The following is a 14,318-nucleotide window of genomic DNA, read 5'->3' as shown; positions in this document are numbered from 1 at the left end:
CCCTTTTTATCACCACCTGATATTGCCATTGCATTTTAAATTGCCTAGTAATCTAACTGTTTCTGGCAGACTATCACAGATATTCCCAGATTCACTAATCCCCTAGTTGGTTCTTTATCCAATCAAGTTGACAGTCAAAATTAACCAATGTAGTTCACATCAGCATCAGGTTTATAGCTCTATATAAACAACAATATGCATGAGCTCCTGTAAAATAATATACTTTTTTTTTTTTTTTTTTTTTTTAAGAATTGGGTTTTAGATTTTAAAATTATTTTCTTGGGACCAGTGAGATGGCTTATCAGAAAAAGGAGCTTGTCTCATTAGCTAGACAACCTGAGCGGATCCTCTGGGCCCACATGATGGGAGACACACACACACACACACACACACACACCACACACATACACACACACACCTAACAGACACTCAAAAGGAATAATGTTTGAATACTTACTTTCTTTAAAAATTATTTTAAAGTCTGAAGAGAACAAAGAAAAACTGAAGAAACTTGCTGAGTTGAAAGAATCTCTGGAATATACTTTGGACCAAGAACAGAAGAGAAACGATGCATTAGAGAAAGAACTGGCAGAGTAAGGTTTTATATTTCAGTCTCAGTCTCCTCAGTCACCCTCTTCTATTATTTCATTTTTTACATTCCAGTCCCATTGCTCCCTCCTCTCCCCGCGCTCCCCCACCCCCTCTGCTCCTCAGCCCTTCTTATTTGACGTAACTGAAGCCTTACTAACAAATCCATTTCCTATCTGCATTTTCACAATTACTTTAAAATTTACTTCAGAAACTTACAGTAAGGACTAAAATTTTTCTATTGCTAATACATTACATTTACTCTTTAAAGTTCCTTGAGATAGTGGTAATATCTTACACCTGTGATGTCAGCTGAACTCTTCATCAACTTTGAAGTTTCTTTTTTTTCTCTTTTGGTATTTGGAGACAGGGTTTCTCTGTATAGCTCTGGTTATCCTGAACTCCCTCTACTGACCAGGCTGGCCTTGAACTCACAGAGATCTGCTTGCATCTGCCTCCTCAGTCCTGGGATTAAAGGTGTGCACCACCACTGCCCAGCTGAAGTTTCATTTCTGAACACACTTTTGATCTTTTTCCTTCCTTTATAGTGTCCTTCCCCGTCATCATTTAGGCATTTTGATATCTTAAAAACCTGTTTGTGTTTTTCTTTAATTATATCAGAAATTACATAACATATTTTCTTTCTCTTTTTAGTTACAAAAGTTTATTGTGGAGACAATCTGTTGTTACATGGGCATCTCCCATGTGTACATGAAGTTTACACAATATTGAACTTTTATTTTAAAAAATTTAAATGCGTATTCATACGTGCATATATAGTCATCCTTAGTACTGTTTCCAGAGTCTTAGGCAGAGGCCTGACTCTGAGGGTCCTCAAGAGGCCTACTTAGCTCCTCTTTCCAGTTGACTAAATGGTAAAAAGAACAGTGAACACAGGACAGGGATTTTTTTTTTTTTTGGAAAGCTCATACTGGGAAGAAATTGGGGTACCCTGCCATCAGGGCTCTGTGAAGAATGTCAGGATTATTTCAGAGGATGACTGGGAAAGAGAGAGAAGGATGCTTGTGTCAGAATGGTACCCAGTCCATCAGTAAGGTGGATGCTGTCTACAAATAGCTTTAACTGTTGCCTCAGCATGTTTATAGATAATGTCTATTATTGCTAGAACCCAGGGTCACTACAGTGAATCAAAAGTCACAAAGTGAATCACAGAAAAGGTCAAGCCTGAAAGGGAGGATGGATTCAGTTCACTTGGGTTTAGAGTAATGACTGGAGATTTCTGGGTGTCATACCAGGGGCCTGGAATGTGATACTATAAAAGTTGGAATTTGACAGTGTGTTGATTATCTTGTCCCTGAACATCTTAAAAATATCTTATTACTTATATCTTTGTGTCTTTAAAAGGAGAATCACCAGCTAGCTGTAGATAAACTCTCCTTAAATGACTAATATATCTGTGGATTTGGACAAGAGAGTGACCTACATTTCAGGGTTGAACAGGGGATTAAGAATGAAGGTCAAGCTTTTTATGTGCTTTGAGTTTCCCACTGGACATCCATTGGCCTAAATGAGAAAGTGGGGCTTTCATAAAACCAGTAAGTCTCTGCTATGGTATGTGCAGGAGATTGGATCTAGGACTTCCTGCAGATAGCAAAATCCATGGATTCTTGAACCCCTTAAATAAAATAGTGTACTATTTACATTTAACCTATTCTCAACCTCCAATACACTGTTTCTCTTCTCTAGTTACTTAAAATTCCAAAAAAGTGTAAATGTTACAGGAGCAATTGTTACACTATGTTGTTTAGGGAATAATGGCAAGGAAAAGGATTTGCGTGTGTTCAGTGTAAGTGTACTTTTCCCTTTTCAGTGCTTTTAGTGCATAGTTATGTAGATGTGGAACCCACAAGTACAGAGAGCTGACTGCATGCCTCATTCTTACAAACATATGGAAACTACTTAGGTACAGTGACGTGAGCATTTGTGATTCTGTCACCAGCCCTCCATTTATTGAAAATAGAGTCTTGCCAGGCAGTATTGCGAACATCTTCAATCTTAGCACTTGGGAGGCAGAGCTTGGTAGATCTCTGTCAATTTGAGGCCAGCTTGGAGTACAGAGTGAGTTCTGGATTGTTATATAGAGAAACCTTGGGGGGGGGGCAGGAGAGATTATTTACTCATATTCTATATCCTGATTACAGTTTCCTCTCCCTCTACTCCCCCCAGTTCCTCCCACCTTCCCCTCCTATCCCTGTCCCCTCCCTCCCTTTCTGTCTCTCATTAGAAAAGAACAGGCTTCTGAGAAATAACAAAACATAACAAAATAAGATAAAGCAACATCGATGTTGGACAAAACCCCCAGAGCAGGCGCAAGAGTCAGAGACCCACTCTTTCACACACCCAGGTCCCATAAGAAGTTTAAACTGAAAGCTTAATCTGTATGAGAGGGCCTGGTGCAGACCACACAGGCCCTGTGCTTGCAGCTTCAGCCCCACCAGCAGTCTTTTAGAGAGGAGGGTTTTCCAGGGTTCTCAGCCCCCAACACAACTGCTTTTCTGTTTGTTGCTGAGATGTTGAGTTTTCTCTCTGATTCTAATCAATGCTTTTTCCTTAACTGTCTTATGTGCAGCGATTGTGTGGAAGGTTGAGGGGTGCTAGAGCGGGATCCAAGGGCCTTGGTCACACTATACTAGAGTCCTGTGTCCTATATGCAGTTTTCGTCTTTTAGATTGTGTCGATGTTCCTTTCAAAGACTTCTAGACTTCTTTTTCTCTCACTAAGACTTTGTACACTAGTTTTCTTTTGAAGTTCTGTTTTGTTTTCCCTCCACTCAAACTGCAAAGACTTGCTTTTCTTTTTCCCTTTTCTTCTTTGGATAATCTATCTCCTTGATACTTTTTGGACTTGGATGCTAAGCATTCCCTCTCTGCTATATCCTCAGTGCTGGGTTGCTTGTGCTTTGTCTTAGAGAGGAGTGGCAACAGGCAAAAAAGAGGATTCATATGTCTTCTCCTTGGTTGCTGCTATCTGGGTTACAGCTGATATGTGTTTTATATTAATATAGTGAGATAAGTATAAATAATTACAGGTATTCTGTACATAGTTACAATATTAGCTCATATTAGCTCTATCTCCCATACATAGCATAAATTTTTCTTCACATTGTTTACACAAGATTTTAATTTCATTAGAATGCTTTCAGATTTTAGGTATGCAAATGAGATAGGGTCACAGTTTACAAATGTATCTCTTTTATATAATAACTGTTGAATGTACTATTTAAAGGCTTGACTTATTCTATGCACTTTTGCAGATTTAAGGAAGTCTTAAAAATGACCAAAAAGGGATTAAATGAACATGAAAACAGAGAACTTACTCAAGATAGCAAAAACAGTCAATTTGAAATGGATATCTCAGTTAATATGCTAATAAACAAGGTAATTTTTAATCAGTTTTGGGGCCCCAAAATAACTTACTTTTAAGAATCTAAATGTTATATTCATTGAAGTTTTCATATTGTTTTATTTTATGGACTTGATGTCAGTGAAAATTGTATTGTTTTCTACTAGAAAGTCATAGTGTTGATCTTGAACCCAGGCTGCAGTCCATCATTATATGATACTAAATCATGAGTCCCAAGACTTTCTTGCTGATTGATTTATTTATTGGTAGCAGCTTTATTGGGATATAGTTAGCATATCCTGTATTACATTCATGGAATAGTGCAATATCTACTACTTCGGAATATTTCTTGCTACTCTAAAATAATGCCTTTTATCTAGCATGTGTCTCCTCCTCAGCACAGCCTTAAGGACCCACCGAGTCTGCTTTGTCCCTAAAGCTCCTGCGATCCATGTCAGTGGAATCACAGTGTGTGTTCTGGCTCCTTTCACTTAACACTGTGTTCAGGGCCCATCTGTGCTGTAGCAAGATGTCTTCTTGTTGCTGAGCAATGCCCTATCCTGTGATAGAACACACATTAGCTTTAGCTCTTTATCACTTATTGCCTCCTCTTTGGTCAGGTATTGGTAGCATTACTATGGACAAGTACAGCTTGCATCAATTTTCATTTTTCCATGAGTACTTTAGAACTGCAGAGTCCTGTGGAACCCGCTAGACTTGAGCAGCTGCCTCTGCCAGGGTACTTCCAGAGTGGCTGCTCTGTGTCACTGACACTGTTAGGGTTGACAGTTTCCCTATGGCCTTGGTAACACTTCCTTCCTATAATTTTACACGCCTCTCCCCAGGCCAGTACTAAATCAAGTTTGGTTCTCAAGGGAGAACTTTCCAGTCATATTGCATATTGCTACATGCCTTAGGTAATAATAAAGGGCAGCATAGTTAGAAGCCCTTTAATTTCACGCCTGTGAAAATATTGTTTTGCAGCTAGAAGAAGCCTGTGGCCATTTCCGGCCTTGCTGATTCCATGACACAATGTGAAGGTAGACTTGTAAAGATGGGGCCCATTTGTTGTCTCTTTCTTAATTTAAATTTTTGATTTCTTCCCCAGTGTTTCCCTTTTCACTTATATTTGTCTCTAATCTAGGGCAGAGGACTTGCTAACTCAGTATATTTGTATGGGCTGCACTGTATTTCATTAATTCATTAATTCGTTGCATTTATAAAATCACCTGAGGATATTTGCCTACTAGAAAGATTAAGTATACGCTTCCAGCTTTTCTCATTGGAAACAGAGCTGATTTTAGAGTTGTTTCTGATTTGAAATCTTTCTGTTTCCTTCCTTCCTTTCATCCTTCCTTTCATCCTTCCTTTTAGGAGCTTGCCATGGAGCCCAACCTAGCCTTGAACTCAAGGTCCAACTTCCTCTGTCTCCTGAACCCTGGGACTACATGTGTGTACCACCAGTCCCAGCTAATCTTCTCAACCTGGTATCTGATTCTTAGGACAAGCACTGGAGCTCATCATTTTCTTGTCAGAGAAAACAAACTAAAGCTTCACAGCTCAGTAGAAGGCAGGAGCCTGGCACTGTGATATACCTCTGGTCCCAGCACTTAAGGAAGCTGAGGCAGGAGAATTGCAGTTCAAAGCCATCCTGAGCTACTTAACAAAACATTTTCTCTGAAAAATAAAAATACAGGCCAGGTATTGGCAGCACACACCTTTAATCCCAGCACTTGGGAAGCAGAGACAGGTAAATCTCTTGAGTCTGAGGCTAACCTGGTCTACAGAGCAAGTTTCAGGACAGCCAGGGCTACACAGAGAAATCCTGTCTTGAAAAACCAATAGACAAACAAACAAACACTAGGATTCATGGGTGCAATATAGAGAAACAGTTTTCAGGAGCACAGCACGTATGTCCAGGTGGCTCACCAGAGACAGATTCCAGAGTAGTCATTTAAAGTTCAAAGCCAGCCTGTGAAGTGGCTTAGGTGTGTGATTGGTTTTATGCTGTTCTGTTCTTGGCCTTCTTCATACCAAACCGTAGCATTTTATTCCTGCAGATTGATGATCTTACGTCAAAACTGGAAACTGCATCTTCAAAATGTGTACATCTGGGTAAAAAAAATGAGGTTCTTCAGCAGGAGTTACTGTTGATGAAAACTGTACAAAGGAAGTGTGTGAAGCTAGAGAAGAACAAAAAGAAACTGGAAGAAGAGGTGGGAAGCCTCAGAAGTCACATGGAAAAGAATATGGTGGCGCTCAGTCAGGTGCAGCAATACAAGCAGGAGGTGGAAGAGCGGGCGAGGCAGGACTTGGTGGAAAAGTTAAAGCAGGTCAACCTCTTCTTGCAGGTTCGTTCTGTGTCTGTCTGTGGTGCACACAGTCTGTCTCGCTGCAGATGTGCTCCAGCTGTGCACGTCGACATGTTTGTTTCCTGGAGTTTTAGAGAGATAAGGTGCTTCTTCCTGTGTTCAGGTTCTTCATGGTTAACTTTTGATCTTCCATTACAACCATTTGACTTTTAGGCTAGTTTGCGTAAAGTAAGATTACTAGAAGGAAAACAAATTGATGTATAAAGTATACCAAACTCTTGAGTTACTCTTAACTCATCTGGCTCAAGCTTTTGAGCTGACTCTACTGTTCTTTGAAATAACGGATTTTCTAACATAGAAGTCATTCAGAACTGGGAATACCCGCAGTGGTGACTTGTTCAGCTAGCATGCACCAGGCCCTGGATTTGATTCCCAGGATACATTTAATAAGTGTTTAAAATCCCAGCATCAGCATCTGCTTTCACGTGAATAGTGACTGGGTTGTAATTACTCCTAAAGTGTATTCTTCCGATTTGCTATAGGCACAGGCGGCATCTCAGGAAAACCTGGAGCAGTTGAGAGAGAACAGTAACGCTTCAGTGAGGAGTCAGATGGAGCTGCGCATTAAAGACCTGGAATCCCAGCTCTCCAGGATGAAAACTCAGGAAGACTTTGATAAAATAGAACTAGAAAAATACAAGCAACTCTACCAAGAAGAATTCCGAGTTAGGAAATCGTTGTCGAGTAAACTAAACAAGTAAGTCACGACACTGAATGTCAGAAAATGAACTCCCTGCTTTATCTCAGCAGCAGCATTTTCAGGAGACTAGGAGGCTGCAAAGGCTAACTAGACTGGAAATAATGTTGCAAGTGACCCTCAGAATGTTACTTTGGGATAGTTTATATTCTTTTTGTTATTTTGTCTTAGTTAATGTGATCTGTTAGGCTCTCAGACAGATATTTTTGAAGCTTTATAATGAAGACAGTTATATTGTTGTACAGTTGCTTATCCACATTCCCTTAAACAGGAGTGTTAGCAGCTTGACTGCGTTTTGTTTTGGGAAGAAGATAACTTAGTCCCAAGGATCAGGTACTGCTGATATTACTCTGGGCACTCTGAGCATTTGGTATTTTAGTTTTCTTTGATTGTCGTCTTTAGTATCTCTCTTACAGGTTCTTATAAACAAACTATAATTGACAGATTTCCTAGTCCATGTAAATTTTACATGTGATGCAGGGAAGTGTTAACGCTGGACGGAAATGTCAGCCCAGCACCTCATTCCTGATGTTGCTCTGAGTTAGTCCTTGGTGCCAGGTTGCTTGATTTATCCTGAATAATGGGAGCAAATGCTTAAACTTCTCTTGAGGAAAGTTTCCACTTACATCTCCTCAGGGAGTGAAACATGTTTTAATTGTACATGGGGATGTGTCTGGTAGTGAAACAAATCAGTCCATCAGTCATCTCCCAGATAGTGCTTAACAGTGTTTCTGATGTCACCCTCAGGATGCCAGGAAGCAGAGCCCTTCCAGAAGACAGCCATGTTACTTACTGGTTAAATCGTACATCTCAACTACTTTGTTGGAATTACTTATTAGTTACTTTGGAATCCCTCTAAAAATACTTACAACTTGCACTTTTTAGAATAATTTATGTCCTGATAGGTTTTCTCATGCTAAGTCATTGTTGAGTTGTATATTCAGTGTATTCACATGGCTGCTTTCCAAACTGCCCTTACTCAGGGCCCAGTTGGGACCTTGAGACACTAAGTGTTTGCCTTTTGTGGTCTTCACAGGACTAATGAGAGGCTGGAGGAGGCCAGCACTAAACTGCTCCTGGAGGAACAGCAGAATAGGTCCTTGCTAAGCTCTCTTAGTACAAGGCCTGTTGTAGAGTGTCCTTGCATTGGAAGTCTTCATAACAGTTTGGTATTCAACAGAGCACTTATTCCAAGGGAAAACATAGTGATCCCTACCTCAAGCCTACAACCATCAAATAAAAGGATGGAAATCTTCCTGACCAAGGTTAGTGTATTTCTTTTTTACTTTTGGTTTCAAGTTTCTGATAAAATTCTCACTTTTAATTTAATACATGCTCCTGAGTTGTTTTGTTGACCTATGCATACTAGTGTCATAGTAATTTATGCTAAAAGAGAAATATTATTAAGTTCCTAGAGTTCTCATTTCAACAAGCACTCACTGTTAACTTGGTTTAGTGAATGTAGCTAAGCCAATACATTTCTTTAAAAGTTATGACTACAGGTGTAGCTTGATATGTTACTGCACACCTTCTAATGACAATTTTCCTGCCTCATCCTAAGTTTCCCATTCAAATGACAAGAGAACAGGAGACATCCAAATAGCTACATGTGGGTATTCATGATTCAGATGGTCCGGTGCACACACTACGTGTTAATTAAATAAATGCATTACTTTGCATAAGATTAATTTCTAAGTTAAAAAGTTCCACTTTCTTAAACATTATAAATATTTAACTCATTTCAGATGCATCAGGAGTTAGAAAAAAGTATAAATAGAGAACTTAAAGAAGGTACGTACCAAACTTTATGAATTAAGTTTACTTTGACTAATTTCTGAAACAAATTATAAATATTAAATGACATCATTTTTCTTGTTTGTTATATAGATTTTTTAATTAATCATTGTCTTACAATGTCTTACAAATTAAATTTGTGAAGATATTTCTTTCATGGTTTAATGTAGCAAATGTTTATCTAATATTTTGGAGAATTTCATAAGTACACTGTATTAGCATCATTTCAGCCTCTCCCTCCACTCAAGTTTCACCCATGTCCCCTCCCCCACTTCTCAAACTCATGATCTCTTCTAATATATTCAACCTGCAGGCCCAATTAATGTTGCCCTTACTTGCCTGTTTCTCGTCTTTGAAAAGTACTGGTTTTCCCTTTCTGAGCAGCCAGTGTCAGCCTGTAGCTCTTCATTCAGGATGAGGCTGTCTTAAGTAGGGTTTCTGTTGCTGTGATAAAGACTGTGAACAAAAGTAATGTGGGGAGGAAAGGGTTCTTTTCATTCTTCACCGCTGTCACTGAGGCGGGTCAGAGACCGGAGTCAGAGACTGAAGCAGCAGCCATGGCTGCTTACACATCCTTCTTTCTTATGCAACTCAGAGCCACGTGTCCAAGGGTGGCACCACCCACAGTGAGTGGGGGCCCTCCCACATCAGTCATTTATCAAGAGAATGTCCCACAGATTCACCTCCAAGCAATCTGATGGGGGCATTTTCTCAACTGACATTCCTTCTTCCCAGGTAAATTGTGTCAGTTTGACCAGAAAAAAAAAAAAAACAAAACAAAACAAAAAACAAAACATTAAAAAAAAAAGGCAGGGGCTTTGTGGATTTTTTTTCCTCCGACCTTATAGGCATGCCAGCTGATGGAGTCTTTGCAGGTATTGTGGAGGTAGCTGTATTGTTGGGAGTTGATGGATGCAACATCCTTATCCTGTCCTGACAACATTATGACACTGCCTTTACCTTCTTGCTACCTTCTCCATGATACTCCCTGAATGCCAGGGTAGGAGTTGTGATATAGATGTTCCATTTGGAGATAAGGCATCACATAGTCACTTAGTCTTTGCATTTTGACAAGTTGTGTGTCTCTGTAATAGCCTCCTTATGCTGCAAAGAGGCGGGGGGTCTTCTTTGATAACAGATGGGAGCTACACATATCTATGGATATAAGGAGTTAGAAGATGTTAGAAGTTTACAAAGCACTTGGAAACTGTATCACTTTAACAACATGATAGTAAAGGATTCTCCTCTAAAGTCTGTGACCTGCCCAGCCACAGGTTCTTGGCTAGGTTTGGAATACCAGGCATGAATTCCCTCCAATTGAGTGGGCTTTAGGTTCAATTAGACACTGTTCATTACACCTCTCCCCCCACCCCCATACAGGTGCCACTGTCTAACTGTTAGGGTACCATGCCTGTGCAGTTATGGCTCTCGGGTCTTACAGCCAAGTAGAGATGTTGACAACTTTTCTCCCTTGGTAGCTTATACAGTACCTTCTGATCCAGTTCAATTTGTCTAGTCCTTTGTCTAAGTTTTCAGTGTCTTCTGCAATATGGGCTTATCTCAACCTCCAAGAGGTAACCAAGGACTACTGGTCTTTTTGTTTTGGGAGTTACCTGGACTGACCTACCATTGGCTGACCAACCATTCCGAAGGAAGTTTCTCATGACTGTGGAGGCCGTGTTAATCTGTGGTTCTTGTGGGAAGCACTGTCAGCCTAAGTGGTACAACTTCCTTTAAGATTTACACACTCACACACACACACACACACACACACACACACACACACACACACACGTAAATATTAAGTAATATGATGGCTTCAGGCTTTATCAGACAACCTTGGTGTTTGTCCCTCTCCTGATTTGACCACCTTCCTCCTCCCCAGTATTCCGTTTCCCACTTCCACTCACCCGTACCCTGCTATTCTCCTTTCAACTTAGCCCCACACCAACATGTGGTCCCTTTATACTTTCCTGGGTTTAGTTCCTTTTTGAGAACCCTGCTCAAATCCATACCCATTTTTAATTGGCTTATTGGACTTGACTCTTCAGTATTTGTGTATTCTGATATTCTGAATATTAATTCTCCATCATCTATATGCTAAGACTCTCCTGTTTCATGGTTTCCTCTTGATTCTTCCTGGTGTATATGGAAGAGCCCAGTTTATCAGCTGTTCCTGAGCAAATGGGATCCTATTCACGAAGTCCTTTCCTGCTTGTGTGTGTCGTGTAGGGTACTGCCGACTATTTCTTCCAGCAGTTTCAGGTTTCCATTGAAGCCTTTTACCCATTTGGAGTTGCTCTTGTGTAGGGTGGTAGGAAACAGTCCAGTGTCATTATTCTACATGTGGACATCTAGTGTCCCGGCACCATTTGTTAAAGATGTTTGCTTTCCTCCAGTGTATATTTTGGGAATCTTGTCAAATATCAGGCAGCTGTCTATATGTGGTCTTAGGACTTGGTTCCGTGGCCTTTACTCTGTCTCCGTACCCATTTGTGTGCTGTGCCATGCTGTTTTCAGTACTATGGCTCTGTGATGTAACTGGACGTGGTTGTTGAGAGTGGACCATATCATCTCATCTAGTCATTCCTGTGCTTGTCACAGTAGCTTAACACATGATTGTTGAGTAAGTGAAACCCAGACATTTCGACATCCACAGTGATAGTTAAGGACGTACCTGTGAGCAAAGGTAGATTTAGCTGATTGTGATTGTGCACTGTAGTTCTACCTGCATTACCAATCAGTTTCAGCTCTCCTACTGACAGGTGCTTAGTTAACTGTGAAGTCTTTGAGATATATACAGATACACCTCATACACACACCCGCATACATACATGCATACGTACATATCTGTTTCTTTCCAGCTGCCGCTGAACTGGAATCTGATTTCTGCAAAGTTTCTCCCCTTGGATCTGTTACTAAACCAGGTCAAGATCTACTCTCAGAAGCATCGCAAGAATATATAGACATTTTAAAGAAAAAATACACAATCTGCTGAATTTAAAAAATGAAAGGAAGAAGGAAAAGGCATGTCAGTAGGAGCGGTCAGTAGGACTGTTTGGGAGAAGGACCAAAGGAAGAGAGGACCAGAGAAGATGAGGGGGCACACCCTGTGTGTGTCTTAAATGTCTCAATGAACTGGATGCGGTGGCACAAAGCTTCAACGCCAGCACTTGAAAAATAGAGGCTGGCAGATCTCACGTGTCTCACACAGAAAAAGAAAGTCATAATGAAACCTACTATTTTGTACAAATGATATATATTAATATATATGGTCTAAAATATATTTATTAGACTTTATATATTTTGTTTACTATTAAATGTATGACTTAAAAACAGAAGTGAAGAAAACTTTTTTGTCATATGTATTAAAAAATTAATGTTTACCTGGGGGGTTTTGGTGGCTTTAAGCAGATTTTACAAGAATTAAACCAGTATTACCAAGTTTTATATATGATAATACCTAAGCCTGTTTCTCATAAGTACTTTGGTGGGATGAAATATCTTTGTATTTATACCTCTGTTTGTATCACTATATATGAGCCAAAAGATTTATCCAGACATCACTTTAGTATGCAGCTGCTGTAACCATTGTTAACATTTTAACGTATTACGGCCACAGTATCACCATCAAACCTAATTTTAATGTTAAGCACTGATTTGTAGTTCTTGATCCTACAGAAAAGCACAGTTACCTAAGGCTTTTTACCTATTCTGTTTATTCATTTGCTTGTTCACCTTTGATGGTTGTTTCCGACCGTCTTGCCACCATTCTCGACTGTTTTAGTATTTTTTGTAATTGACAACACCCTGAGTAACTGTGGTGTCACCTTTGTTATGAGAAGGATTTAATCCTCAGATTCTTTCCAGTTTGACTTCTGGCCTACAGTGTCCTTTAACAAAGACTAAGGCCATTCAAACTGGTGGATTCCACTTACTTACATTAGACTGCTTCAGTCTGGAGCATTACTCATACTTTCCTTGATTTTCATGACCTTAAATCTCCAGAGTAGAATTCATGTAGTGTCCTTGAATTGACTTTTCTGTTTAATTATGAGTAAATCATGCATTTTTTTTGGAAAGAGTATTACAGATGGAATATTTCTCATTTTATCCTACTATGTGATCTCTAATTTAGATTTTTCCCTTTTATTACAGTGTTGATATTGATCACAAGAGCAATTATGTGTTGGGTTTTTCCTCTATATACTTTTGTAATAATTATTTTGTGGGGAAGTAATTTGTGACTGTAAATATGTTTCTCATCAAACTTGCAATGTATTAATTTACTAGTATCCATGTGGATTAATGATTCTTCACTTAATGAGTTATAAGTTGTTGATAACATTTTAAATTATTTTTATATTTTAATAAATTAAATTTTTGAGAATTTCGTGCATGAGTGCTGTGTTTACATCATTTTTACCCTTCCCTCTCTCCCTCCAACCTCTCCTATGTCCCTCCCAACTCCCTTTCAAATTCATGGCCCCTTTGTTATTTTTATATACACATACACACATGTATAAATGTACCACACACACCCTCTTGAGTCCATTTAATATTCCTTTGCACATGTGTTCATGTGCATGTCCTATTTTGGTAATTGATGCACTATCAAAAATTTTTTAAGAATAGTACCAAGAAATCTTGATTAGTATCATTTGCTTTCCCAAATGTAAACATTTGTTTTTATCTTCCTCTTTCAAAATAAATGCAAATGAGGGAACATAAAAGAGTGTTTCTCCCTTGTGAGTTGCAGACATGACACATTTATTCCTAAATGCATGTCTTTTAAAACCAGGAGTCGTCATAACATACCTACAGTGGAATAATCAGAGTCAGGAAGTTCAGTATTTAATCTGCAAGCTTTATTTCAATTTTAACAGTTACCTTAATATGTCTTTTTTATAGTCAGAAAATTCGGAATGACATGTTGTGCCCGACTTCTCTCTATGCTGTGATTTTTGTCTGGCTTGAGCTTGCAAAGGTCTTGTAGCATGCTAGCATGAATGCTGTGAATTCGAATGTTCAACTACCCTATTGTGTTGGGGAAACTGTTTTGGTGTTATCCACCATCTCTAGCTCTTTCTGGCCCCTCTTCCATGAAGATTACTGCCCTACTTAGGACTTAGCACTCCACATCCAGTATTATCTGCACACTGACCTGTTGAGGGTTTCTGTGTTAATTGCTATCTACTGCAAAGAGAAGCTGCTCTGGTGAGGGTTGAGGGATTGGGTTCTCCACCAGGCCCTGTGACCTACTGAGTTGCAGGTTTGGGGCTCTCACAGTGCCAGGTGTGGGTTCTGTCCCATGAAATGGGATCCAATCAAAGTGGCTGGTTACTCACGGAACACCTGTATAGAAGTATTGCGTCAGTGGGCATGTCTTGCCAGAATGTTCATTGTAGTTACTTTTCTCCTCCTATAGAACACATGACAGCTTCCAGTCATCAAGAATGAAGCTTACAGTTAAGTACCAGCTTGATTTCCTCACTTCCAGTTCT

General features: G+C 39.5%; 1 protein-coding gene across 1 annotated transcript in view; it reads left to right on the top strand.

Moving 5' to 3' along the window:
* Positions 1-13,208, top strand: part of Ankrd30a (ankyrin repeat domain 30A) — a 70,761-nt gene extending 57,553 nt beyond the window's left edge. Inside the window, exons 28-34 of the mRNA XM_051203683.1 lie at positions 481-593; positions 3,863-3,986; positions 6,012-6,302; positions 6,806-7,020; positions 8,057-8,285; positions 8,766-8,811; positions 11,679-13,208. Coding sequence (XP_051059640.1) covers positions 481-593; positions 3,863-3,986; positions 6,012-6,302; positions 6,806-7,020; positions 8,057-8,285; positions 8,766-8,811; positions 11,679-11,812 — 1,152 coding nt within the window. The 3' untranslated portion in view covers positions 11,813-13,208. The remainder of the gene's footprint in view (positions 1-480; positions 594-3,862; positions 3,987-6,011; positions 6,303-6,805; positions 7,021-8,056; positions 8,286-8,765; positions 8,812-11,678) is intronic.
* The last annotated feature ends 1,110 nt before the right edge of the window (positions 13,209-14,318 follow it).

This window comes from Phodopus roborovskii, unplaced genomic scaffold (assembly GCF_943737965.1).
Source record: "Phodopus roborovskii unplaced genomic scaffold, PHOROB, whole genome shotgun sequence".
In the NCBI taxonomy this organism is placed as follows: domain Eukaryota; kingdom Metazoa; phylum Chordata; class Mammalia; order Rodentia; family Cricetidae; genus Phodopus; species Phodopus roborovskii.
This window is presented reverse-complemented; position numbering and strand designations above follow the sequence as displayed.